Source organism: Aspergillus multicolor (assembly GCF_047715735.1).
Source record: "Aspergillus multicolor strain CBS 133.54 unplaced genomic scaffold BDW74scaffold_6, whole genome shotgun sequence".
Taxonomy (NCBI): Eukaryota; Fungi; Ascomycota; class Eurotiomycetes; order Eurotiales; family Aspergillaceae; genus Aspergillus; species Aspergillus multicolor.
The window spans coordinates 886,304-911,856 of NW_027395957.1; the positions used below are offsets into that span (position 1 = coordinate 886,304).

The 25,553-nt window shown below is 50.4% G+C and overlaps 15 protein-coding genes across 15 annotated transcripts; 6 read left to right on the forward strand and 9 right to left on the reverse strand.

Moving 5' to 3' along the window:
- Window positions 1-76: 76 nt before the first annotated feature.
- Window positions 77-1,788, reverse strand: BDW74DRAFT_124085 (glycerol-3-phosphate dehydrogenase family protein). The gene is made up of 3 exons (XM_073722108.1): window positions 1,394-1,788; window positions 209-1,341; window positions 77-152 (listed from the first exon to the last, which is right to left on the reverse strand). Exons 1-3 carry the CDS (start codon window positions 1,669-1,671, stop codon window positions 97-99), a joined length of 1,467 nt encoding a protein of 488 aa, XP_073586144.1. The 5' UTR covers window positions 1,672-1,788; the 3' UTR covers window positions 77-96.
- Window positions 1,789-2,125: 337 nt separating this feature from the next.
- Window positions 2,126-2,704, forward strand: BDW74DRAFT_176188 (FAM207/SLX9 family protein; the record flags this gene model as incomplete). Its single annotated transcript, XM_073728540.1, has 2 exons — window positions 2,126-2,134; window positions 2,198-2,704. 2 exons carry the CDS (start codon window positions 2,126-2,128, stop codon window positions 2,702-2,704), a joined length of 516 nt encoding a protein of 171 aa, XP_073586145.1.
- A 388-nt stretch (window positions 2,705-3,092) lies between these two features.
- Window positions 3,093-5,856, forward strand: BDW74DRAFT_124112 (putative ATP-dependent Clp protease). The gene is made up of 5 exons (XM_073722109.1): window positions 3,093-3,662; window positions 3,721-4,007; window positions 4,073-4,216; window positions 4,299-4,582; window positions 4,638-5,856. The coding sequence occupies exons 1-5, from the start codon at window positions 3,430-3,432 to the stop codon at window positions 5,634-5,636; spliced, it is 1,947 nt and encodes a 648-aa protein (XP_073586146.1). The 5' UTR covers window positions 3,093-3,429; the 3' UTR covers window positions 5,637-5,856.
- A 60-nt stretch (window positions 5,857-5,916) lies between these two features.
- On the reverse strand, window positions 5,917-9,577 carry BDW74DRAFT_189809 (putative Chromo domain protein Chp1p; the record flags this gene model as incomplete). The annotated part of the gene is made up of 4 exons (XM_073732060.1): window positions 5,917-6,858; window positions 6,915-7,246; window positions 7,293-8,171; window positions 8,255-9,577. The coding sequence occupies 4 exons, from the start codon at window positions 9,575-9,577 to the stop codon at window positions 6,336-6,338; spliced, it is 3,057 nt and encodes a 1,018-aa protein (XP_073586147.1). The 3' UTR covers window positions 5,917-6,335.
- Window positions 9,572-9,831, forward strand: BDW74DRAFT_149131 (uncharacterized protein; the record flags this gene model as incomplete). The annotated part of the gene is made up of 1 exon (XM_073723850.1): window positions 9,572-9,831. Exon 1 carries the CDS (start codon window positions 9,613-9,615, stop codon window positions 9,826-9,828), a length of 216 nt encoding a protein of 71 aa, XP_073586148.1. The 5' UTR covers window positions 9,572-9,612.
- Window positions 9,832-9,994: 163 nt separating this feature from the next.
- Window positions 9,995-11,638, forward strand: BDW74DRAFT_149132 (Rab family GTPase). The gene is made up of 6 exons (XM_073723851.1): window positions 9,995-10,038; window positions 10,137-10,286; window positions 10,341-10,377; window positions 10,440-10,805; window positions 10,858-10,938; window positions 10,998-11,638. The coding sequence occupies exons 2-6, from the start codon at window positions 10,266-10,268 to the stop codon at window positions 11,123-11,125; spliced, it is 633 nt and encodes a 210-aa protein (XP_073586149.1). The 5' UTR covers window positions 9,995-10,038; window positions 10,137-10,265; the 3' UTR covers window positions 11,126-11,638.
- A 300-nt stretch (window positions 11,639-11,938) lies between these two features.
- Window positions 11,939-13,331, forward strand: BDW74DRAFT_149135 (putative mitochondrial carrier protein (Rim2)). Its single transcript, XM_073723852.1, has 3 exons — window positions 11,939-12,128; window positions 12,189-12,915; window positions 12,983-13,331. Exons 1-3 carry the CDS (start codon window positions 12,007-12,009, stop codon window positions 13,190-13,192), a joined length of 1,059 nt encoding a protein of 352 aa, XP_073586150.1. The 5' UTR covers window positions 11,939-12,006; the 3' UTR covers window positions 13,193-13,331.
- Window positions 13,332-13,496: 165 nt separating this feature from the next.
- BDW74DRAFT_166825 (ribosome biogenesis protein BRX1) lies at window positions 13,497-16,323 on the reverse strand (the record flags this gene model as incomplete). The annotated part of the gene is made up of 4 exons (XM_073726601.1): window positions 13,497-14,577; window positions 14,816-14,906; window positions 15,190-16,031; window positions 16,091-16,323. 4 exons carry the CDS (start codon window positions 16,321-16,323, stop codon window positions 13,497-13,499), a joined length of 2,247 nt encoding a protein of 748 aa, XP_073586151.1.
- Window positions 16,324-16,680: 357 nt separating this feature from the next.
- On the reverse strand, window positions 16,681-17,905 carry BDW74DRAFT_176195 (ketohexokinase; the record flags this gene model as incomplete). Its single annotated transcript, XM_073728541.1, has 6 exons — window positions 16,681-16,852; window positions 16,910-17,020; window positions 17,071-17,132; window positions 17,182-17,340; window positions 17,401-17,797; window positions 17,859-17,905. 6 exons carry the CDS (start codon window positions 17,903-17,905, stop codon window positions 16,681-16,683), a joined length of 948 nt encoding a protein of 315 aa, XP_073586152.1.
- Window positions 17,906-18,786: 881 nt separating this feature from the next.
- Window positions 18,787-19,566, reverse strand: BDW74DRAFT_176196 (uncharacterized protein; the record flags this gene model as incomplete). The annotated part of the gene is made up of 2 exons (XM_073728542.1): window positions 18,787-19,309; window positions 19,388-19,566. The coding sequence occupies 2 exons, from the start codon at window positions 19,564-19,566 to the stop codon at window positions 18,787-18,789; spliced, it is 702 nt and encodes a 233-aa protein (XP_073586153.1).
- A 1,280-nt stretch (window positions 19,567-20,846) lies between these two features.
- On the forward strand, window positions 20,847-21,716 carry BDW74DRAFT_176197 (uncharacterized protein; the record flags this gene model as incomplete). The annotated part of the gene is made up of 2 exons (XM_073728543.1): window positions 20,847-20,993; window positions 21,042-21,716. 2 exons carry the CDS (start codon window positions 20,847-20,849, stop codon window positions 21,714-21,716), a joined length of 822 nt encoding a protein of 273 aa, XP_073586154.1.
- Window positions 21,717-21,748: 32 nt separating this feature from the next.
- On the reverse strand, window positions 21,749-22,080 carry BDW74DRAFT_124244 (uncharacterized protein). The gene has a single exon (XM_073722112.1). It carries the CDS (start codon window positions 21,950-21,952, stop codon window positions 21,782-21,784), a length of 171 nt encoding a protein of 56 aa, XP_073586155.1. The 5' UTR covers window positions 21,953-22,080; the 3' UTR covers window positions 21,749-21,781.
- Window positions 22,081-23,207, reverse strand: BDW74DRAFT_124279 (uncharacterized protein). The gene is made up of 3 exons (XM_073722113.1): window positions 22,886-23,207; window positions 22,726-22,798; window positions 22,081-22,607 (listed from the first exon to the last, which is right to left on the reverse strand). The coding sequence occupies exons 1-3, from the start codon at window positions 22,919-22,921 to the stop codon at window positions 22,210-22,212; spliced, it is 507 nt and encodes a 168-aa protein (XP_073586156.1). The 5' UTR covers window positions 22,922-23,207; the 3' UTR covers window positions 22,081-22,209.
- Window positions 23,012-23,785, reverse strand: BDW74DRAFT_124287 (uncharacterized protein). The gene is made up of 3 exons (XM_073722114.1): window positions 23,549-23,785; window positions 23,299-23,495; window positions 23,012-23,200 (listed from the first exon to the last, which is right to left on the reverse strand). Exons 1-2 carry the CDS (start codon window positions 23,698-23,700, stop codon window positions 23,336-23,338), a joined length of 312 nt encoding a protein of 103 aa, XP_073586157.1. The 5' UTR covers window positions 23,701-23,785; the 3' UTR covers window positions 23,012-23,200; window positions 23,299-23,335.
- Window positions 23,786-24,206: 421 nt separating this feature from the next.
- On the reverse strand, window positions 24,207-25,508 carry BDW74DRAFT_166826 (class I SAM-dependent methyltransferase; the record flags this gene model as incomplete). Its single annotated transcript, XM_073726602.1, has 8 exons — window positions 24,207-24,240; window positions 24,298-24,380; window positions 24,476-24,812; window positions 24,863-25,072; window positions 25,125-25,165; window positions 25,223-25,289; window positions 25,348-25,389; window positions 25,444-25,508. 8 exons carry the CDS (start codon window positions 25,506-25,508, stop codon window positions 24,207-24,209), a joined length of 879 nt encoding a protein of 292 aa, XP_073586158.1.
- Window positions 25,509-25,553: the final 45 nt, after the last annotated feature.

Genomic DNA, 25,553 nt, shown 5'->3' on the forward strand with positions numbered 1-25,553 from the left:
AATTGCATTTGGAGATGGCTTGCTGTCAGGAGGAAATAAACAATTTTGAGAATTAATAACCGACGAAATCCAAAGGGTGGTCATATTAGGTCCTAATTACCGCTCAATGAAAGATGGAATCTCGTCAACAGTCATGGTTCCTTGGAGGACCCCTGCGAAATCGTAAGCATATTAAATGGCAAAAGAGCGGTATAGGGACAATACTTACGGTAGACTGCAGTAAACAGTGGAAACTCGTCTTCCAAGCCCTGCTTTTTTAAGAAACTGTTGACTTCGATCGCTGTCAGCGTGCCTTGCAGTTTCTGACCGTTGAGCTCCGTTTCTTCAATCTTCTCGATTGGTTGGTTTCTCTCAACGCTGAGCTTTGCGCAGCGGAAGTTTCGCCCGCCACTACAGCTGGTAATCAAATCGGCAACACCGGCACTTTCTTCAGTGAAAGTCCGGGTGTTAATGGTCGCCCCGAAGAATTGTTCGCCGAATTTTACCATTTCCAAGAGACCAACTCGCATGATCGCAGATTTGGCATTGTCTCCCCATCCTTTACCGACAACCCAACCTGCCGCAACAGCGACGACATTCTTGAGAGCGCCTCCTAACGAGACACCGGCCACGTCGCTTACCACACCGATGTGGAAATAAGGACGGTGGAAGAGGGACTTGAGTAGGGCATGGTCAATAGGTGGGAATTCAGATGGCAGAGCTTGTAGCTTCACCCGCGAAAGTTGTCCCGAAACATCTTTGTGCTCGAAGTGTAGGATGTTATCGGTGGATGCGGAGGGTGATCGATTAGGCGACGGCGCTTTCGAGTCAAAGTGCGGGGGGTCATAGCCAATGCTAGACTCGGACCACTTCTCTTGTGCGACTTCGTTGGCAATGTTGGCCCCAGACAGAGCGCCGCAGTAAATCCCGAGAATCTTGCCAATAGTTTCGGAAAACAGGTGAACGCCTTCCTCATTTACATCCACACCCTTGATGCAAGAAACACCACGCGCGTACGGAACAATCTTACCCTTGATCTGCTCACAGATGTTGATGATGAATTGATGGGGCAGGTTGAAGACAAGAATTGTGCTGTCCTGGACAGCATCCACTAGCGACGGATTGGCAATCAGATTCTCCGGCAGGGCAATTCCTGGAAGATACTTGATATTCTCGTGGGTTTGGTTGATGATGTCGGTCAAATTTTGCGGTCCCTGGCAGAGAGGGGAAGCGGAGCTATAGTGTTTGGAATCCTTCGGAATTTCGACGTTCTCCTCAAACACCCACATTTGAACATCCTTCTCGAATACGGCGGGGTTGCTGGCAGTATTTTCGGCGACGATTTTGGCAATGGCGGTGCCCCTTTCTAGCTTAAGTATACAGCAAATGTGTAAGCCGTCCTGACTGTACTTACCAGTTACCAGATCCCACCACAGTCACCTTGTGCTTCTGCTTGTATGGCCCGAGAGATCCCATGTTGCTTATGGTCGTAGTGGTGGCTGCAGACAATGAAGAAATTGTTTTCGAAAAATATCTGCAGGAGAGAGGACCCGATGGCCTGGGTGACGTTGATCCGGACAGGGAGCTGCAAGCGATGTGAACGGAGCGGGTTTGTTGAGAGGGCCGGAACCGAGGTAGGACTGGTTGAGCACGAGAGCTGAAGAGCCGAGATTGGCGATACAGTAGACGCATTCACAGGATCTTTAGAGCCCTCGATAGCAATGACGAAAGGCGTACGGAGTACAGCAACGTGGATTCGTACACGACTCTGGGATTCTGGATAATTCGGCGCTGCTCCGTAATATTTATTGAAGGTGGACCTTGCCCCAACAGGGTGGGAACTAGTCCAGAAACAGGGAAAAGGACAAGACACGATGGGCGATCAGACGTTGAGCCTGCATGAATAAAAGCCAAGTTCGATTTGTCGATCTGGGCCCTGTTAGTTGAGCACGATGAAGCAATCATAGGCAATTTAATGAAACATGGCTGGCCATGGCCAGAACGAGGGGATGGCCAACAACGTAAAAGGGTGCTCACGTGCGCATGTGCGGGGGACTGTCAGGTGGGCGGTGGGAATGGGAAAGCGGACCTAATCCTCATCGGGTCCCCCATCACCAGATTTTCTTTCAAGCAGAAAGCCACGCCAATGAAAATGGTAGGTCGAGCCCGAACTGCGCAATCGCACAAAGTGAGCGGGCATCTAGCTAACTTCGCGCAGGCTCCCATCCGGTCGGTCAAAAAACAGCCACACCGCACGAAACCCGCCGCAGGAAGCGAGCCCTCACTATTTGACGACGATTTCCGAACAACGAAGAAAGACAAGCGCCTGATCAAACACTCCAGCTTTGTTTCCAAAATTGAGAAGAGCTCCGGAAAGTCAAACAAGCGCCGCCGAGCCTCTAAGAAACTTGTCGCCAACCTTGAATCACTAGCCGATGCTTTGCCTGAAGCTGAGACGGAGCGCAATGGACCTGGTCAGATAAACATCATCAAGCACAAGACTTTACAACATAGACCGGGTGCTCAGAAGCGCAAGGAAAAGCTTGAGAAATCGGAGCGTGATCGATTTGCGAAAAACATGGCACAGATGTCGAACATTCCTACAACGGCCGCGCCGAACTCAGAGCCAGCAGCTGCGGAGTCAGTATCAAACCGATGGGCTGCTCTGCGGGGCTTTATCTCCCAGACGATGGAACACCAACCTGCCTTCAAGACAAATAAGTGAACATAGCGAGGCGATCAGGGTCTATCACGACCACATTCACATTTGTTGAAAACCATTGCATCACAAAGTGTTGCTTCCAGTCAATCATCTTGACAACCCAATTTGTATCAGGCGAAATATGTTCTCGGAGCGCGGTGATACATCGCGCGAAATGGTCCACAAGCACCAGGGAGTACGTCGCCGATATCCGAGGGACCTTGTAAGTCAAAAAGAAAAGAAGGCACAGAAACAAAAGAAGGACGGCTTGGGCTTCTATGATTTGAGGCTTTACTGGTCTCGAGCTCAATCAGCGAACCTCGGCAGCGGTCATGTCCGGCTGGTAATGCTCCTAGGTACAAACTGTTGATAAAACTATTGACTATCTGTGAGGTTCTCCGAACGTGGAGAACTTAGATTCAAAATAAACGAATATTTGATCAATCAAACGACAGATGGAGAGGCAAAGGTCCGACGCAATATAGCCCTGTAGCCGCGTGGTATGATTTGTACGGCGTAGGTTGATCGCCCTATAAAGCGGGGAACGACGGGGCTGATTAGACGGATGGGGCATCTTATCTGACAACCCGACCTCCCGTCTCCTCACCAATGTCACCATCTTGCAACCTCCTCTTCCAACTCCGACTTCTTCTCATTGTCTTATTGCTTACTTACGTGGTGGCTTCTTGCCTTTGAACTTGATACCACTTGCTTCGAGATCCATCTTTGTTGCAATCGCAGCGCCCCTCATGCTGCGGCTGTCATGGCCATGTCGGCCTCCCCCAATGCACCACTACTCCGCCCTCCGCTATCGGCGTCCCCTCGCCCTTCGTCCTTTGCGCACGCGACGCGGATTTTCCAGTTCATCTGTCTCGTATCCTACCTCTTCGCAGTTCGACAGAACCGACTTCACAAACCAGCCCTTCTCCGGCGTATACGAACCCGGGCTTCCAACGGCCGGTCCTCTAGGAACCACACCAGCGTATATTCATCCGTCATAGCAAGAAAGACCATGACTGACTCTCACTGATACGTATCAGCTTCGGAGCTCCGCGCATCACACCAAAATCACTGAAACAATATCTAGACCAGTTTGTTGTTGGACAGGACCGTGCAAAGAAGATCCTCAGTGTCGCCGTATACAATCATTACCAACGGGTTCAAGAGCTTCAGAGGCGCCAAGAAGAAGCCGAAGAATTGCTCGCCAAGCGGTTGCGCATAGAGGACATCGAGAGCACAAAGGTCATCGAGAGGCGTCAGGAGAAACATTACGAGGTTCTCGCCGAGCATGCGAACAGGAAGCCCGTTGAACGCCATCCAGTGGAAGGTAAGCTTTCAGCCGTGGCAAGCATCTGCCTTTGGCCATCATCGGATTGCTAATGCACACTATAGATGAATATCCGGGTCAACCACGCACGACATACCTAGACCCTTTGCCTACGCAATCGCATATTGCCGCGGACAAGGCAAAACTTGACGAATCGAATCAACTACAAATTGAGAAGTCCAACGTTCTTCTCTTGGGGCCTTCTGGAGGTACGTATCTTGCTATAGCTTTTCCTAGATAACCCACACTCCATATCATAGCATAGCATACTGATGCGCACGTCATCTGCAGTTGGCAAAACCCTAATGTCGAAATCACTAGCCAAAGTGTTATCGGTTCCATTCAGCATCTCAGACTGCACCCCATTTACACAGGCTGGGTATATCGGGGAAGATGCAGAAGTATGCATACACAGGTTGTTGGCGGCTGCCAATTATGACGTCGAGCAAGCGGAACGCGGAATAATAGTTTTGGATGAGATAGACAAGATTGCCAAAACACGTACCTCAGGGAAAAATGGAGGAAATCGCGATGTTTCCGGAGAAGGAGTCCAACAAGCTCTATTGACCATAATCGTATGTGATACCACTGTTTTCTCATGATTGTCACGACTAATGACATTGCCAGGAGGGAACGACAGTGCAAGTGCATGTGAAACAGGAACGAAATGCACCACGTATGAACGGGACGCCCAGTTCTTCTCCTCCTTACCCGTCAAATCACCCTTTAGGGAACACTCCCTTCACTCCCCCGGCTGGCAGCAACATGCCTCAGAAGGGCGAGGTCATCAATGTCCGCACCCATAACATCTTATTCATATGCTCCGGTGCATTCGTCGGATTGCACAAGGTCGTCATGGATCGGATCTCGCGTGGATCAATGGGTTTCGGCCAACCAGTTCGGGCTCCGCCCCAGGCTCCCACAGACCGACTACATTCCTCCGACCCTGCGGCTAGTCAACCCATCCCAATCCTTCCCGGCTCGGAAGAGGAAGCCCTCTACAAGAAACATCTTCCGTTCTTCACCCCTCCGTCAGTATCATCACCTAACGCCGAACCTACCTATTTCAATCCTCTAGACCTCATCAACCAAACCGATCTCCAAAACTACGGCTTCATTCCGGAGCTCGTAGGCCGCATTCCGGTCAACGCCGCCCTATCAGCCCTAAGTCAGCCCTTACTCGTGCGCATTCTCACAGAACCCCGCAACTCTCTAGTCGCACAGTACACCACGCTCTTCTCCCTATCCGGAATTGAACTGCGCTTCACAACGCCCGCTCTGCACAAAATTGCCGCCAATGCCTTTACAATGGGCACAGGGGCCCGCGCTCTCCGCACAGAAATGGAAACTATCCTCAGTGACGCAATGTTCGAAACGCCGGGTTCGAGTGTGAAATTCGTTCTCGTCACGGAAAGCGTCGCTGAGCGTAACGAGAAGCCAGTGTATCTTGGCCGTGGCCAGGGAGGGCGCTTCCATTCTATGATTGCCGCCGAGGAAGAGCGGTGGGAAGAGGCGATGCGGGAAAAGAAGCTCAAAGATAGGAAGGGGAAGTCTCAGCCCGCTGGGTTTGAGGAAGGTCTCTCTATCTCCTCTTTTAGGGAGTATCGAAGTAGAGCGTCTGGGTCGTGATCTCAGACCTACTATTTTGCTCCCTGTCTTCTCGGCCATACCGTTGTTTCATATCTTTTCTGCTTTGGCCACGTTCTGCTTTAGGGCCTTTTGTCTGCTTATATATATTTTCTGCGTTATAACTTATGTATTGGCTTAGCGTTGGCGCGTGATGATGTTTTAGCATTGCTTTATCAATACTGGTATGGTCAGTCGATTAGCAATCATGAAAGCACGAATTTGACTTATTGATTTGTTAGTCCGAGGTATTTTACGTGGACTTGCATGGCAGTGATATCCCGGGTCAAGTTTCACTATGTGATGGACTCTATCTTGAGGTCAATGAGTAAGTATATGTATGTAACAATCAAAGAAATATGTCACCTTGAGTGAGGTATAAGATATTGTCCAGTTGAGCAAAAGATATACAGGAAAACGAAATACGGTATGTACGCATTGCATGGCGAAAATGATGCTTTATCTCGTGAAGATAATTCAGGAGATAGTTCAGCATCACTTGACTCTCTTGATTCTCATCCATTTGCCAGGTTTCGCCCCGTCGGAAGGATGCATAGGAGCGCCGAACTCGCAATTGCCCGCTAGAGCAAATTTTTCCATGACACAGCGCTTACTCTTCTTTGTTGAGTTCCGCTGACTTGGCACCGCAAACGGAGCCTTCATCGTCAAAGCTAGTGCACCGTCGTCTTCGTGTCCCAGCGATCACTGGTACGTCTGACCATACCTGGACGGGAGTTGATTTCCAAGCGAGACTGACCGTTGTTCGTGGATTGAACCGCCAGCGGGTCTGGAATGCCGCGGCACAGCAGGAGATACGGGTGTAGAGTTTGCCGAAGTGGGAGCCGCCGACCTGCCCTTGAAGATCCTGTCGTAAAATTGCTCTGGCTTGATTGCTTGGAAGCGCAGAAATTCTTGGTAGCCGCCGATCTCAATATGGTTCCAATTCTTCCATCTTGTAAGATGCTCTAGCGATGTAATCATGTAGAACCGGCGGAAGCGGTGGGAGTTTAGTAGAGCGTAGCCAGCAAAGAACTCGCCCAAATGATCGGCATTCCTTTGTTCCTGAGTGCAGTCTCTGGGGATGTCGGGGGAGTCGCCGGCCGTTCGAAAGCCGTATTTGGGGAGTATTGGGGGAGAGATAAGGGAATCTTGCTCTAGGGGAGGAATGATATCATCGCTGGCGTTGAATCCGATCTGTTGAATTAGGTGGTACATTGCAAGCCACCTGATGTGCCCGATCAGCGCTTATATTATCGTTTGCAGGCATAAAAAGGTACATACTGGGATCTCTGTGAATCATCACCGACCTTTATGTTATCCAGCAGCCAATTCATGATGCCCGGGCGGAGCATTAGCTTATAAGTTCCTGGATTCTTCTTCCGCGAAAACTCGTAGAACCACTGCAGAATGATCATGGCGGCAACTTGTTCGCGGACCATAAAGTCTTCGGTCAACAAATATACGCCGCCATGCGGAAACAACCGCTGGGCATGAAGCGGAGGATCTGGATGTTGAATTGGCTTAGCAAGAGAAACCTTCCAGAAGTTGGTTGACCTGCGGATAACCTTTCCAAGTTGTGGTATTTTGTCGTATTGGACAATAGACTCATGAAACTGCGGAAGTGTTAGGGAGGCAGCAGGTGGGCATTGGAGAACATACAAGAACGACACCTTGATAGGTATTCTCCCAGACCATTTTCATGAATTTTTCCCAATCCCCGGCCACACTATCATTGAAACACATCACGGTGTGGTTTTTCAGGAAATCAGTCAATTGTCTCTCTTCGTCTTTGACTGCTTGTGGATTATTAGGGTACCAGACAAAGAACGCCTTGTTTTGGTTCCTTTTATCGGTGCCATTTGAGAAAGCTAATTTTTTGAAAGTTATGCCGAACCTCTTGAAGAAAAGCTTGTCAAGTTCCTCCTTGGTCAATCCCGCCTTAGCCTCAGTGGGTTCAGACCCGATATGGCCTCGTGGTAGAGCCTGGGGTGGGGTATTGTCAAGATGCATACGCTCGGTGGACGCATGCATTTCTCGCGTGGTCGATATATTGACTGGAAACCGGGACATCGGGGAATTCAGGGTCGGCGACGACACATAGGTAGATGTATCCGGGGTGGCTAGTTTAGGGGAAGCCGTGGATGGCTGCCCTATACTTCCTTGCGCGACGTCGAAGTTGCGTGATGTTTTTCGAACGTCCGATGCAGCCACCATTGTCGACTCAGCGTGGCCAGTTCTGGCTGCGTTATTCGCTCCTGTTACACGAGAGTAACTGATTTGCTCAATTAGTCTCAAACTGTGAATTGGTCCTATTGTGCTTCTGAGGGCGAGCGACAGATAACCCCTAGGCTGGACCGTTTGACCGAGAGAACTGAAGTCGGGAGAGCCGGGTGGATAGGCAATCAGTATCTCCTGGGAGTTGATATGAGCTATTGCTATTTTATTTTCTTTCCAAAGCTGTTCAGCGACTGGCCGAATAAGCGGCTCTGTGTCATTGAACCCCTCAACCCAGCCGTTTGGAAGCCATTTGTTTGACATCTAAGACAGTAAGCGTTTGTGCTATGAACCTAGCGAATAACACGGGGAGGAACACCGGAGAGCTCCTTCATTTTTGGACTTACCTCAGCACAGAGTTCTTCGTATTGATTCCGCGTGAATAGATGTTCGAACCACACCTCAATTTTTCCTGGTGGATACCGTTGTTTTTTTCTGAGGATTCCCTTCGCAGCACCTTGACGAAAACCACATAACCTAGCATCGCCAATCTCCTGCTTCTCAGGACCAACATATAGAGTAACATATACTTCTCCTAGGTTCCACCAGCGCTCCGGGTACGTATGTGGAACGAATTTTGGGCTGTAACTAGGTTTCCTTTCACGAAACTCTAGGTTGAATTTGCCTACCGCTGACCTCGAGCCAGATGGCTCCCTTGAAGGAATCTTCAGATTTAGTTCAGGCTTGGATGATGCTGGCCCATTTTTGGCAGCAATGTCATTGCGAGGGCGCTCCACAGTTTTGTCATTCTCAGAGATCAGAGCAATCCACAGATTACTGTCTGGCCTAGATGACGCAAGTGGAGATTGAGGCTGAGAGCGAGGTAATACTGAAGAAGCTAAAGAAGGCCGTGGTCCGTTTTCTGTATTAACACCATTCTTCGTATCAGGTATCTGGTGAGAACCGCCAGGCTGATTTGCGTTCACGGCCGGCATAGAATCCCAGTCAGATGGTCGCCTCATATCGATTTGATCAGCGCTTGGTGGCAGCTCCTTGTTCTTCGAGTACGTCTCCATTTTCCACTTCCTGTAAATGGTGGGGAATCGTTCTCCCTCGTCAGTACTGAAGGCTTTTCTGGGTCGCATTGCTTTGGGGTCGGGCTGACTGGCTCCAAATCGCGCCACTGGCGGCACTCTAGGCACTGGCAGTCCTGCTAGCTGTCTTGCTGGGTGGCCTTGTTCAGAGTACAAAAGCCTGGATGGACCAGGAGGCCGGCGATGGTTCGAAGCGTTTGGGGATCTGTGCGGAGCTGCCTTTTGGACCGTACCAGCCTTTTTGACCAGCGTTGGATTGCGCCTTTCCTCTGAAGCGGCTATTTTTCGCCTCTTGGCTGATCTTCTGCGCTTCCTTTCTTCCTTTTCCCTCTCTAGTAGACGACAAGTCTCTTCCCAGGCATTTACATCAAACGCCTGTTCCTTGCCTTCGGAAATTCGCTGCTTCTTCTCCTCCCATTCGAGCAATGTCTCGCCGACGTTGTTGAAGCTCTCCTTTGGTTCCCAAGTACTCCTGAGAACATTGTAGCCATCCCATTGGACTAGATATCTCAAATCATCATTGGGAAATTCGTGCTCCGCCAGAATGGTGTCGACAAAGTACTCGGAAGCTTGCTCACTCTCAACCGTGGAGGTAAGAGATATATCATCATCATCGCTGGGATTGTCCATTGCCATATTCGAACATTCGTATACAGCCAGTAAACAGACAGATGAGGTTAAGAGATGCAAATGCTCAGGTCTTGGGGGGTATCAAAGAAGAAGTAACCTGGAGAAGGTGGAGCACTAGCTTAGTAGTACATCAGACAGACTGCTCGCTCCGTATAATGGAGGAGAGTAGGTCTGCCAGCAACGCCACAAGAGAAGCTAGACATGTCCCATTGGTCAAGCTGAAATTTCCTATTTCTGGCGGTGGTCAAGATTCCTGAAAGAGGCGTGCCTGTGAATCCTTTTGTTGTTTCGAATAATTGGCAACTTTTTGATCCAAAGAAACAAAGACGAAACGGCGGCACGTGACCCACTCGCTAGCCCCAAAGGGGGGCGGGCATGGCCCACTTCGTCTTGAGGGCAAGCACGGGAAGGACTTCTGGAGAGCCTCTCCTATCTTCGACCTTTCGCTTCCCTTACCAACAAGCTCAGTAAGTGCTCCTTGAGTCTGCCTGCCGCACGTTTCTGTCTCTGGTACCTCGCTCACCGTGGCCCGGACCACCAGCTAACTCTCGTCTGCCCCTCCCAGAACTCAGTTTCCCGCTGTTCTCGGTTCCCGCTCCCCAGCTGCCTACGGATCCCGCCACGTCGAATCTCGCTACCCCCGACCTCACATTTCGCCTTCAGCGGAGCTTATAGGCTCATCTTACTACTCATCATGGCCAACGACGAATATGATGTGAGCCCTTCCAAAACCGAGACCGAGACCACTGCTAACTGGTGCACCTGGTAGTTCCTCTTTAAAGTCGTCCTTATCGGAGACTCTGGCGGTACGCGGCTCCTACAGCGGCTCCTACACCAAGAATAGACCCCCAACTAACGATACATTTAGTTGGCAAGTCAAATTTGCTCTCGCGCTTTACTAGGAACGAGTTCAACCTAGACTCCAAGTCGACCATCGGTGTCGAGTTCGCTACTCGTTCTATCCAGGTGGACTCCAAGACAATCAAGGCTCAGATTTGGGATACCGCTGGTCAGGAGCGTTATCGCGCTATTACATCAGCCTACTACCGGGGAGCCGTCGGTGCGCTTCTCGTGTACGATATCAGCAAGCATCAGACCTACGACAATGTCAACCGATGGTTAAAGGAGCTCCGAGACCATGCTGACTCTAACATTGTCATTATGCTCGTCGGTAACAAGAGCGATTTGAGGCATCTGCGGGCTGTCCCTACAGAAGAGGCCAAGCAATTTGCCAGTGAGTTCCGTGGCCTGTGGAATGGGCTGTTTGTGAAACTTACCGGCAATAGGCGAGAACAACCTTTCATTCATCGAGACTTCAGCCCTGGACGCTAGCAACGTCGAGCTCGCTTTCCAAAACATCCTCACAGGTATGGCTCCTACTATACGCATTTCCAGGGACATATTATAACAGTAGCTCTTCCTACAGAAATCTACCGCATCGTATCCAGCAAAGCGCTTGAAGGCGAATCTGGCGGAGCCTCTGTCGGGGAGCGTCGTCAAATAATCGATATTGAGAAGACTCAAGATACCGAGAACAAGGGAGGATGCTGTTAAACGACCACGACGGTACTTTGGCTCTACTCGCGACATGCCAACCGCCCGCAACGAGTCTTGGTTTTGTGATGAGATAATTGACTGCTCTTGACGTTTCTTTTTGCCTGTTTATTTGGCCTCTGCGGAATGATACACAAGAGGGACATTGTTGGCAACGGCATACGACTATATGGACATTGTATGGCGATGTTTATTGGGCCTGACACCATCCCGGACACACGATTATTCTGTCACTTCTACTTTGCTTTCGTCTTACCAGCCTTTATTCTATTCCCTCCACCCTCAACTTGATGAAAATGATATCTCTACGCCGTCAAATCCCTTATTTCGGATTGGTTGTCATTCTAGCTCCTGTCCGTTTGGCAACGTTTCCCTTTGAATTCTCCAGTCTCTGGCTGAGCTTTTAACACTTTGTTCTGGCGTCCTGTGAAATGACTATACGGACTTTACAATTTTTTTTCTGTAGTTATTGTGTGCATTTTAGTCACTTGAGTACAATTGAGTCTATGCATGGTAGATGGCCCAAAGACGGCACGTACTAGGTATAGTTCGTGTTTGGTTTGTAGATGACTCGCAGCCAGAGATTATTGGACTTGATAATGCAGTGATAAAATTCTATAGCATTCATAGTGTCAGTTTGGAATTTTGTACGGTGCCGCGGGTGATGCGTCATGTTATACGGAGCTAAAGCCCAATGACAGCTCCCGGAGCTCACCTTATCTCCGCAGCGATTACATAACCCGATTCTAAAAATTCTGGACCGTTTTGCCCTCGCGAGTCTGCCATCTCGATTTTATGGATTAACAATTTCTCGATTTGCCCGTGATTTGCCTCATCCTTTCTGCTCATAGTAGCCGGCAGCCTCGAGGCACCCCTTCAACATGCAGGCCGTGCGCAACGATTCCAAAGACACAGCTCTCAACGCTGCTGTACCGGAAGGGCCGCTCACGCCTCCGCAAGTACAACAGACAAATAGCTCATGGACACATCTGGTAGCTGGCGCGTGAGTCCTCCAACAAACTTACCATCCATCCCTGTCAATGATATACTGACTACATCTCAGCGCTGGCGGCATGGCAACTGCCCTCCTCACATCCCCCCTTGACGTCCTCCGAACACGCCTCCAATCCGACTACTACCGCTCCCACCTCAAATCCACACACATCCCAACACACGCCCGCCCCTCCTTCGTACACTCCACAATCCAGCACTTCAGCGAAACTTTCGAAATCCTCTTTTCCATCCACCGCGTCGAGGGCTGGCGCAGCCTCTTCCGCGGACTCGGCCCCAGTCTCACAGGTGTTGTCCCGGCGACAGCAATCAAGTTCTACGCATACGGTAACTGCAAGCGCTTATACCCCGAGGTGTTCGGGTTGAATAAGGATGCGACGTCGACTCATGCGCTCTCCGCCGCCACCGCGGGCGTTGTGACGGGGACAGCGACGAATCCGATTTGGCTGGTGAAGACGAGGCTCCAGCTTGATCGGCACCATGTCAATAAAGATGGGACCACGAGGCCACCGCAGTATCGGAATAGCTACGACTGTGTCAAGCAGGTTATCCGGCAGGAGGGTGTTAAGGGGCTTTATCGGGGACTGGCGGCGAGTTATCTTGGGGTTATCGAGACGACGTTACACTTGGCTTCGTATGAGCGGATAAAGGTTGCTGTTGCGCGGCATTATGAGCGCCAGGGGAAGACGCAGTCTAGTGAGGTTACGCAGGGCTTGATTCTGAGTGGTTCTGCGGCTGTGTCGAAGCTTATTGCTGTGCTGATCGCTTATCCTCATGAGGTGAGTAAATACTCATTATGTTTCTGCTCTGCGTTTGAACCAGTGTACTGATTATTTCTTCTTCCAGGTCCTCCGAACCCGCCTCCGACAAGCGCCAATGGCCAACGGCCGCCAGAAATACACAGGCGTAGTCCAGTGCCTTCGGCTGATGGTTAAGGAGGAAGGTTTCGTTGCTCTTTACGGTGGTCTGACCGCGCATATGATCCGAACGGTCCCCTCCGCCGCTATCACGCTGGGAACGTATGAGCTGGTGCTCAAGCTGCTGAGTGGACAATGATGTCTGTCGCTGTGAGGTGGTAGAGAACACGAACGACAACTGTATTATACGACTAAGATCTTTGATCATGTACTATAGGGACAATTGGCAACATAGAGGGCTTGTAATAATCATAATAGATACCATACTTTCTGGATGATCGATTTGGTGGATATTCTCGGATGTTTGTTCCGGCTCTCTAGGTTGATCTAGGCCTGGTAAATACTAAAACCTTTAGGGCACTGGGTCTGTCCGCCGGGTTCTCCTTGAACCTTTACTTAGCACAAAATCATAAATCACCACAGAAGGGCACCTCTAATCGGAATTAGACCCACGCCACCCCCGACTCCCTCTCCGCAATCGCCGTCCGGAACTCCTCCATATCCTCGTCTCTCTCCTTGATAACCCATTCCAGGGTATCGCCAAATGTCTCCCCATTATCGCGGAACCAGTCCCCCAATGACAACACAAATGCCTCAACCTGCTCTTTGAGCGGACAATACTCCCGTAGCCAGAGGACTTGCCCGGGGTCAAGCTTCATCATGTCCTGCACGACATAGTAATGGGGGATCTCGTCGCCCCAACCCTCCGAGCCAGGTTCGTGGAATATATCATTCCGAAAGCGCGAGCGGTATTTGCCAGAATTGCTGTAGGTGGTGGAATGCGTGGAGTGGAAGTATTGGCCACCCTCGGGGTTCGGGTCGTGAAAGCCGTAGGGCGTGAGCGCGTTGTTCATAGGATAGTTTAGGTGGATGTTGAAGGTGATCTGGTGGTTGCTCTCAGGGTATCGCTTGCGAAATTTCCGCGCAATTGTCCCGTTGCTGGGACAGATGTGGTTTTGGACTACGTCCCCGATGACCGAGCGCACATCTTCGATTTCGGCTAGGTCAGACGTAGTCCAGTTGTGGAGGAGCTGTGCGCGCTCCACAACAATATTCCGCAGGTTCCGGCCGTACCGGTCGTACTCACGTCTATGGAATGCACGGTGGTAAAGCCAGAGCCGGTATATAGCGCGGCGCAGGCGAAAGCGCTCTTCATCGCTGAGAGACCGTCTGTTCTCGTAGTCGAGCTTCCATTTCTTGACGGGATAGATCGTCTCCCACTTCTGAGCGGCTCGGCCAATCTGAACAATCTGTTCTAAAAGGGATGCTGTAAGGGGCGCGGTACGTATCAACTGCGCTGGCTGGCTGGTGTTATGTGTCGCAATCTGTATGATATCATCGACAGGGCCGAACTCCATCTCCGCAACGTTCATCAGAATTGGTAGTTTGTTCGATCGATTGAAGACATCGCGAAACCGGCGACATGTTGCTACTAGATTAATAACGTCTGAAATTGTCTCGCATGAGTGAAATATGTGGAGCAGAAGCTCCGTTGCTAGATATTGGAAGGACATTGGCAGTATTCTGGATGAATAGGTAAGCAAACGCCGCGGCGATATGGTTCATGAGCCATTGGTGGCTGACCTATTTTCAAATACTTTATCCGACGCTTCAATGACAGGTTGGAATGGTTAGATCTTGTGGTACAATTGCAAGGAGCAGCTTTGTTGTCGTAGTAGACCAGCTGCCGTCTCGAGTGATGTATGACTCTTAGGTTGCGACCCCGCCGTTGGGGCTGTCTGATGTGATAAGAGCTTGGGACATGGCAACAGGGGTAAGGGGCATGACTGAAATAGGGGGAAAAGCTCCCTGTAGCCACGAAGGGCTAAACGATGAAGGTGATGCCATGATGGCTGAGAGTTGAAGATTGGAAGCTCGAGACGATTTAAGCTCATTATATGGCCCGTGGTTCCTTATCGCTTATCTAATCGGTCCTTGTAGCAGCGTAACAACCAATCCTTGAAACAATGAATACTAGAAATGCCAGTACCTTCAAAACTTTTGATATTATGTCAACCAGAGACGCCTGATAAAATCATGAACAAGGATCCCACGCATATGCATCCTTGAGGATATCAAGTCTAAGAGTACATCGAACAAAGACAATAGAAAATCCAAACAATGGCGCCGATCAACCGAACAGCCTCCTGGTATCCAGGGCACCAGGTTTCTTCTCGCCGACTCCGAGCTCCAAGTTCGATCGCTTGGACAGCCGCTCGGTCTGGACGTCCCTCCGCTGGGCGTACCGCGCGGCCTTGCTAACCCGGATATCGCGACGGACCTGGTTGGGGCTGACGTACTCCTTGTTCTCGTAGATGACGGGGCCACCGAAGCTGCCTTCGAGGATAACGATGGGCGTAAGGACGAATCGGGGACCGATCTCGACGAGGGACAGCTCGGGGCCGTCCTTGGGATTGTATGCAGGCTTGTCGGATTCCTCCTCACCCTCCTTCTTCTTGTTTCCCCCTTCTGATTCTCGGATCTCGTAAACTCGGATCCAGATCTTGCCGTCGACACCGTAGATACCGATCACACGGTCAACGAAGGGCTTCATGCCCTTGACGCCACGCTTCGGCACACAGAAGACACCGCGGAGCATCTCCCTGATGAGTCCCCGGTACTCGTTGCCCGGCTGGCTCATGACGGGCCCTTGCTCGTCAAATGACTTGTCGAAAACAACGACACCGCGTCCACCCTTCAAACAGTTACCGGCGAAACCAGTGTTCAGCTCAGCCATTGTGTGCAGATTGTTAACGTGGAACTTGATCGTAGGGCCGTTCGGAGGCCGCGAAAGCCACAGGTACAAATCTTGGCCGTTCTTCTTGGCCTCGAGGAAGAAAATCACGTTGCAGGAGTGGAGGTCGGCGAGGGAGTTCAGGAGCAGATTGTAACCGGCGGCCTTCTTTCTCGAATCCAGCTTGCTTTCCTTGTGGGTGTGAGGGAGTAATGAGGTCATGTCGGCGAGGAGATGTCGGTGACTGAATTTTATAGCGATTAGTTTTGCGACGTTTGAGATAGCGATTGCTGTTGCACTCACCGAGATGTGACACCTCGCGAGGTGAGCATAAGAACACGAGTCTTGGGCATCATTCCAGCAGCAAGCTGCTTCTTGGCCGCATCGGCGGTGTTTTCCTCCTCCTCATCGCTATCGCTAGTATCGTCGGCGTCGTCAAGCATCTCCTCCATTATGATATCTGAATCATCTGAATCCTGCTGCCTCGCGAGTTCGCGAGACTGCTTCTTCGACACAGCCTTGTATACGGCAGCCATTTTTGAGCGAGAACTGCGAGATTGAATGAAACTTCAAACTGTGCTTTGATTGTCGGCGAAAGCTTCGGCGAAAATCAAAAAGTTGCGGACAGCCCGGCAGAATAATTTTTAGTATACCGCTTTAGATATCATCATTGATCACGTGCGCTCCATCAAGGCAACTGGATTTATAGCTAACTCAGGAATTTTTTACATTAAGAGCCATCGGATTTGCGACTGCTCTTATTCAAACTCTTAGTCTGTACTAGCTGTCTATGATACATGCCAACAGCATTGCCCGTCGCCTGGAGAAAATACGTAATGGGTGCTCAAAACGGATTTGGATATAATAGCCTCCGCTGCCTGAGTACTTCTCTGCTAAGACAGTGTTTCAAGGACTCCTCCAAGATCATTGAACCCTTCCTGAGCAACCTTCGTTCCTGCAAGTTGATTTGCCGTGGCGAGCTTCTTGGAAAGGCCCCAATTATCTGCCTTGAAGATCAACCCGTAGAGCATTCCAGCTATAAATGTGTCTCCTGCCCCAATTGTACTAGCACTGTGTGAGTGAAAAGTTCCAGCGTAGACAGACGTTCTTGGCCAGACTCACTCAACAACCCGAAAGCCCGTTGGTGTATAAGCGGGACTATGTATGGAGTTTCCAGTAGGAGGTTCAAGAGCTGCAGCGCCATCTTGACCCCATGTGCAACAAAGGAGAGAGCTAGGTTGGTCAGTCATTGTATATATTTGGTACAGTGTAAGTGGTCATACGCTTTGCGTGTTCTAGATGACTGCTTTTGAATACACTCTTCTGCTGCATGGTACCCGTTTGCCTGCATTGGGTGAGTACGGCTGTGGAAGAGAAGCGTACTGATCTCTTACCTGTGCCCAACTCTTGGAGTAAAAGACTACATCAGCCTCTTCTGCTAGTTCCTGCAGTCCTTCTCGCCCTGGCTTCTCCACCTCCACGCTGATCTTGACATTTGGATACTGTTGTCGAAGATATCGTATACAAGCGAGGGTCACGTCCGGTATCCGGCCCTGAAACAGAGTGTAAGCAAAACACATCTACCATTTTCAACCAAGGAGATGCACACGCACCTCAAAATGGTACCACCCAGCGTCCGTACCGAGCTCATCGACCATATGAACAAATTCTTCTAGCCTCATTTCCGGGAGTTCATTATAGTTGACAATCGTCCTGCTGCCCGAAGCCTGACTCTTGATGATATAGCTGGACGCTGGCTCCTGAAATTCCCCGCGATAGATACAGTGGCTAAGTGACACCTGGGGCTCAAAGGCATCCCGAATCTGCTTCGAGGCAATAGACTCTTTTGCAGGGAGAACGGCAACGAGATTCAGCGGTGTTTTCGCGCCGGATGAGCTGGGCGCTACGAGCTGTTGCAGCACCTCCAGGGTGTTCGGGCAGTTCCCGCCCCGCCGGCGTGAGATGCTGGACGCGCGTAGCTTGTCATCTTCTCTAGGGTAATGTGGTGTCCTGATGTCGTTGTGAGCGGGACCATTGCGGTTTCGGGCGTGGTCGGAGGGAAGTGACTGACGTTAAGATTGTGTCGACGTAGCATGCTCCGACTGCGACTAAGGACATGATGTTTGCGGACTGTGCTTCGTAAACTAATGGGAGAAAGGCGCGTATACAGTCTGGTCAAGTAGTTAAGACAAAAAACCGTGGCAATGGTCATGTTATAAAAGAGAAATCGGCGACTGCATCATAGGGATGGATGGTGGGGCAGCCTGACCCACTGTCTATGGAGGAACATCTATGGGGGAACAACCACGTCTGAAGAACAACAATCGCATATTTTCTAATGTACATCTTGTGGCCATTGCTGGCATTAACTAGGTTCCGACATATAATTAAGCATATAGTCTGCCCGCCACAAAAAGAACTTTCGCATCATTCAAAGGAAAGACGCAGAGATAATCCAACACAAACACAGAACACACATTGATAGCAAGCCTCATGGTGCAAAGATTACAGACCCGATCTCAATAGTCCAACAGTAAGAGCTTCTAGTTTAGCTATATCTCCAGGATGAATTGTTTACCTGGTGATAATAAGATTCATCTCACTATTGTCCGCCGTAGGGTTTCCGATTGGCAAAGTATTGTTGCCAGGTTCTTGTATGTCCAATGTTCGAGGTCCCACTAGACGGGCCTTGATTGAAGTTTGAGTAAGGCGTCTGGGTAGAAGCCGGAATTTGTGTCGATGCCGAACGAGAGCTCTCGAGTCGGTTGTGGTTCGGCAACTCAGCAGGCCGAAGCCTGATACTATTTCGCTGAGAATCATGCGGCGGCTTCCGTATGCCTGTGAGAGTTGCAGGAGAGGTCTCCGGTCCTGAAAATCGCTTTTTTTTATGGTGAGGGATGCCTTTGCGGCTATCATTTGAAGACGACGCGTTGAATTCTTCGTCTTGACCGTGTCTTCGTGTCTTGTTTGTAGGATGCGGGGTTTCCGGAGTACTCGGTTTAACCGTAAAGGTCTGGGTGCGATGTATGTTCTGGTTTTTGAGACGTTCTGAGCACAGTGGGGCGGGGAGGTTCTGTCCGCGCACGAACTTCGTTTTCAGAGCGAGTCTTGTTAGATGAAGCAGAGCTTGGTGGGGTCAGCTGCACACTAAGACGTAATTCTGGACGGGGTGTGGGCATCTGAGAATGAGCTGTAGCATCCGGATCGTTGTTTTCCTGCCACCGAGGCGGAACAGGTGTGAGAGGACTCGCCATAGGCTTGACAGCGTTATCCTCCCGTCGTCGACGCGGAGCAGGTGTAGGAAGACTCGCTACAGGCTCTGAAGCGTTGCTTTCCTGTCGTTGAGACGCAGGACGTATATGGAGGCTTTGCAGTGCCTGGAATGCCGGCTCGCCCGTTAGAAGGTCCGGGGACTCTTCACGGTCGTTCGCCTGGTCCTCCAACGTGGTAATATCCGCATTGCGATCCTGGCGATCATCGAAGACCTCCGTAGCGATCCGCCGCAGTTCCACGAATCGTTTTCTGTTGATGGAAATTACCAGTTAGCATACCTAACACTGCCTGGCTGAGGCGATCACTAGGGTATGGGGCTATATGTACCTCAAGACATCTGCAGAGTAGATGTCAGTTCCCAGCACGTCTGCAAGCTGGTCGAAATCCGCTGTTCTGACATTTAATTGGGAAAAAAGAGCAAGAAGCATAAATTTATCCTTGCGATGATCCCATACGACTGGAATCCGACGCTTCACAGCAGCCCGCTGACGTTGGGATTCTGGCATTGCGAGTCTGGAATATTCTTGGGTATGGGTGGAAGAGAGTGATGAGGTGGAGAGGAGGAAAGATATCGGCAGTTGGAAAAGGTGAGAGAGAAAGGAAGAGCCAGCGACACTTCGCGTGTTCTATCCAACGCCCTCGTCCATGATGCGTCGTGGTGACACGCGTTCCAACACGTTTCGACACGTAAAGGCGCGATAGTATCTCGCGATGGAGGGAGAATGAGAAGAAAAAAAGTTAGACATCCTTGTGGCTTATGATTCGGCGAAAGGGCCTCACTGCGGGGGAAAGATTTGCTCAGCGACAGGACTTCGAGAAAAGATAGGACACAGATGTCAAGGCATTATTAAAAGGAATTTAATATGCGAGCGGTTAGACTGTCTGGTTGCTGTGGCCCTGCATAAGCTGGAAAAGTAGGCTGAGACATTCTTTGCCATCGTTTGCCTGCCGGCTGTCTGTCACGGAGGACGGCGGGCTAGGCTGTCCGAGTTTCTAGATAACTAAGTACCACTGTAGAATCAAGGCCGTGGCCGGAATGAAAGCATCTGGGCTTGATAAGGTTATTGTTGCATGTCTGATGATCCCATGTCCTGTGCTCTTTGCCTATTCCCATACATGGTGGAAGCAGGCAGTTCATGTAGGTAACCGTGCCTGCCAAAATATCACTAGAATAACCTCGGATAACATATTACAAGCTGCATATGTCTATCACTGGATGGTGTTGGAAGGTGACATATCACAAGATACAATTCCACTATATGCTCAGGTGTGATGTCCTGCTGCTGCTTTCAGGGCAAGAAAGTCCACGTGACATACTTGGAGGAATGAAGCCCAAAAAGAGACCCTCATCCACCAGCCTTAATGTAAAATATGCAGCTGTATCTTCTAGAATCATGTTTGCTTCTACGTTGAAAATGGAGCTGCGAACATCCAGGCGGGTGGGTTTGCGTCATGCTTTGGGGACAAGCGCATCCACCTAAGACATGCCGCTCCTCCTCCTTTCAGCTGAACTGCCGCCAATTCTTCTTGAACACAATTTTCTCTGGCCTTCTGCCCCATTGGACCACAGAATGCCAGCAGATGAAGATGCCTGCTGTCCTCTTTGTTGACAGCAATGAATCCTACCATTGACTCACCTCTTCTATCAGGGTTCATTCTCTAAGACCCCATATATAGTGAGCTGTGCGCCCAGGTATGTTTTCTCCTCCCTCAACACCTTGCTAGATCATCTTTAGGACAAACTTCGCTCCATCCACTTTACAGAATCTCAGATACCACATTCACGATGTCTCCAATCAAGGAATCTTCGTCAAGCTCCGGAAAGGAGTCTTCGTCCGCTCCCACCGTTGTCCGCCGCAGCAAGACCATGCCCATCGATAGCCCAGCGGCTAAATTTCTCTACACCATCATCAAGCAGCTTGATCTCAAAGGCGTGAGTACAGTCCTACCATCTTCCATGTTCGCTTCACTAACAACCCAGATCGACTGGAGCCTCGTTGCCTCCCAGCTCGACATCTCCAACGGCCACGCCGCCCGCATGCGCTACCACCGCTTCCGCAACCAAATGGAAGGTTACCAGCCGCAACAACGAAAGCGCTCCGCGAACACGAACCCGAACAAATCCTCCTCCTCCTCCAAGGCCGCTTCCTGCAAAACAGGCCTAGCGAAGGCCATGCGCTCGCGCTCGCCCACACCAATGCCGGCGTTAAAGCCCGAACCCTCCGAAGAGAAGTACAACGACTGCGACGCAAAGATTCCGCCGTATATCAAGACCGAGCAGCAGTCCTCCGGTTCAGGCTACGGGCATATCCCGGTTCCTCGTCTCGCTGATATCCCGCAGTACTATCCGCCCGGGCACCCACAACATCACCAGCACCCGTCTTCGTCCGCATACTTGCTGTCCATGGCTGCGCCGTATCAGTATCAGATGCCGTTGGTGCCGGAGCTGAGGATGTCCCCGCCTGCATATACGGCTACCCCTGCTTACCCGCCTGTCCCTGCGTACGAGACTGGGTATCGGTCGTCGGTTGCTTGGACCCCTATCAAGGTTGAGCCGAAGGATATGTCTGAGGAGAAGAAGGATTTGGAGACGGGAGAGGCTCGGGTGAAGAAAGAGGTGGTGGATGGGTCGAAGTCGATAGTGCCAAAGGAGTAGGTGGGAGGTAATGGTATTGCCGGCGTGACTGGGATATGTTTTGATTTGTTGGTAGGAAATTGGCGTTAGGTTTGCTTTTCTAGACGTGTTGGGGCTAGAGGGCTAGTTGCTAGGCATCTGTAACTTATGTTTTGTCTTTTTGGTATATGGTCAAATGGGAGTTCTGTTCTTCTGTCAACAAGCCTGAAGGAATGCAAGGAAAGCATAGAACTACCATCGTAGTAGATGTAGGTCATACCAAACTATTCAAGTAGCTGGTCTTGCTGAATGATGGAATAAGCTAGAAACAGAAAAGAGCACCAATCATCAGTCTTCGCATTCGCATTCAAAAGAAGAACTCCCATGGCCCACCGCATTGTTTTGAAAAATAGAAAAAGCGAGAACGGACCATCCCTATAAACCATGGCCAAATCAAACTCCCCAAGATCTTGAGATCCTGAGATCCTGAATCCTAAAACCCTAGTCCCCAAAGCAAGAACTTCCACAAGCAGCATCAGTATCCGTCCAGCTCTGCATCGGTATCCCCCTCCTCTTTCTTAACCAGCGCATCGAGCATGTCATCGTCATCCTTTTCTTCCTCCTCCTTCTTGACAGCAGCCTTCTTAGGCCTCCCCCTAGGCTTCCCTTTCGCCTTCTTCGTCGGACTTCCCTGCATACCCGCCATGTCAGGATCCTCATTCTCGTCGCCAAGAGTAACAGGGGTAGCAGCGTCAGAACTCTTCTTCGCTCGACCGCGCTTGCGCTTCTCCGGGCTCACGGGCGCAGAAGAGTTAGCGGTGCCGTCGTCGTTTGCATCTGTATCTTTGCCGTCGTCGGCGGGGAGGGAGTCTGCGGCCTTGGCCTTTTCGCGGAGGCGCTGCATGCGGTGTTGGATGGCTTTTGGAGTGCATTCTGTAGGGATAGAATACGTAAGTAGGGGGGTTCTGGGATGGTAGAATGGGGTTTGGGTCGATGGTGTTGCTGGTGTTGCTGGTGTTGCTGGGAATAGGAGGGGAATGGGAAAGGTTACCGGATCCCATGTACTCTGCGATCGCTTTGTAGTCTACCTTGGCGTTTGCGGAGGTGATGATGGCCAGGAGCATCTATTTGGCGAAGAGCGCTTTGGTTAGCTTGGATCGCGGATGCTGATGGGGGGTGCATGGTGGGGGCATATGAATGGGGGTGTTTGCCTTCACATCCGCCTGGTCGGTCCAGTTCATTGGCATTTTGGCGGGACGTTTAGACGGTGTTGGTTTGATGATAATGTTTCTTGTTTGTGAGTGTCAGGTATTGTGTTATAGATGGCTACGTGTGTCCTTGGTTGACGGTCAATGGAGCTGATAGTGAAGAAGAGTAGGTAGGAGTGGAAAAGGGTGGTGTGGAGAAAGAAGAGGAGAGAGGGGGGAGGGAGGGAAGAACAAAAGATAGAGGAAGAGGAAAGGGGGTGGAAGAAAGGGAATCCGCTTCCATTGCCGGGTGGATGGTATGAAGTGAGAGGAATAACCCTGACTATGGAGTCACTTGAAGAACATTGGCAGGACCCAACAATAGTCCTAAAAGAACCTGAAAAAGACAGGACAGAATTAACTAGGACATTGCTTACAGGATCATCATAACAACCTTCAACAGAGGCCGAGCATCTACTCCACACTAAACACAAACTTATTATTCCTCTCCGGATGATACCCCGAGAATCCATCATCTAGAAGCATCTCTTCCCGACTCTTCGTCGGCGTTCTCAGATTATCAAACTGGCAGAATATGCCGCCAATCGTCACATCGAGCTCACAGTAGGCCAGCCTAATGTGGATGTTAGAGCTATAGCTTGCACAGATGGGGAAAGGCAGACATACGACATCCCAACGCATCCTCGAGTCCCCTTCCCGAACGAAAACAGATATCTTTCACCCACTTTTGCCTGGGACGGGTCAAGCCAGCGGCCTGGGTTGAATCTTTCTGGGTCGGGGTATATGTTCTCATTGTGGTGCATGATCCAGGCGCTCATGCTGACCACGGTCTGAATAAAATGCCGTCAGTATAGGTAGCCGAAAGGCGTCCTTCGTCAGGGTTTGCAAGGGGTTGTGTGATGTCTCATGAGTTGCGTAGCCAGTAAGCGTATTCATGCATGTGGCTCTATTGTACTCAGGGTTCGTGTTTGGATAAGCTAGCAAACTGTCAGTATATAAACTGGACAGGTTGGAAAGTACGTTGAAATATGCCACAGACTTGGAAGTACACATTTGTGTAGTGGTTTACTATGATGTAAGTTGCAAGTTGCATCTCATAAAAGGATGCCAGCATGTAAGCATCTGTAAAGACGACTCGATATTGCATGTTCACCCTGTCACAGGACGTTAAGGCCAACCGCTTGCAGTGTTGTTAGCCGGTATAGTCCCGCAAACATTGATTGAGCTTTCTGATTAGACCAGGGAGGTGTACGGAGTAGACAGCCGTCAACTAGCCCTAGAAACACAGCGCCATTGCCTCGGTAAGAACCTGCAACGTAATTCGTCACTGGAGAGGCTTCTGCCCATACACTCCAACCCTTAAAGATCAATGAGTATGACAACGGTCAATTGCTTACCGAGACGGAGCGACTTACACATAGAAATAAGCGTGTGTCTTTGAATCTCGAAGCCCTTTGCGCATTTCGGCCAAGAGAACCTGAACTTCATCATATGACCACTTGAATCAAAAACGTCAGTCAAGTCAGTCGGTCTTCAAATCGCATTGCTATCTGCCTGACTTTCAGGAGTGGAAACGTAGCACAAAAGACTCACCCCCATAACCCTGGTTAACAGCGCCATAGCCCATCCCTCAATACTACGCTCGCAGTGGAACAGGTTCCACAGTCCCAGTTTCTTCAGCCTCTTATCCCTGCTCCAGGGGCCAATAGGCAACTTGAATCGGCGCTCAGTCACATTCTCAAATCCGGCCCCTTGCATATACCCTGCCGCACGTTCTGCGATCTGGAATGTCTTGCCGAATTTTTCGCCGGCGGCGATGAAGGTCTTTGACCATATAGCCAGGACGTGCTCATCAGTTACTGTATTGTCGTCCGACCGGAATTGTATAGACATCTCAAGTTGGTCGATCCATCCACCGGGTCGCAATGTCCTATGCCTTGTTAGCCTTGTATTGCAAGGCTTCAGACCGGGCTACATCACTTGAAGGCATTCTGATAGAAGCTAGGCCAGTCGGCCACTGCACCATACAGTGAACGCACGTGAACCAGATCAAAATGATTTTGGGGATAAACCCAGGTATCAGTTGCATCGTCAATCTCAAATTGCAGGTTCGGAGGTACGAAGTTAGGCTGGATCGGCGACAGGTCTGTGCCGATAACCTCAGCAAGGGGATAGTCTTCAGCAAAGTCGCTAAACATCCTGCTTAGTATATTCATTGCCCTGGTAGTCTTCAGCTACTTACATCGCCCAGATGCCTGTTCCTGTGCCGACATCAAGCGCTCTCTGCTCAGTGGTTAGTCTACCTCGTGTGGCTACTTCGAATCTCAGCTTATCTCTTACCTGGATGTCCTTGTCTATCGGTGCAAGTACCAATTTATTATCGAGCAGCACGGTGAAAATGTGGTGACTACCAAGGACATCAACTTCGAGATTGCGGGCATAGCAAGCGAGGGGAGGAGACGTACGCGATCTCCAACTGTTCATTCTGCTGCTCGTCATTTGGACCCCTAAGAATTGTAACGGTAAGCCTAGACCCAGTTGCTGACTACTGGCATCCATACCAATATGCACCGTCCTTGTAGGCATGATAGCGGCGACCGTTCTCGAATCGGTAGGAGGTTATCATCGTGTTGAGGGAGGTGGTATCGCTCTCGCTACGATGGAGTACGGA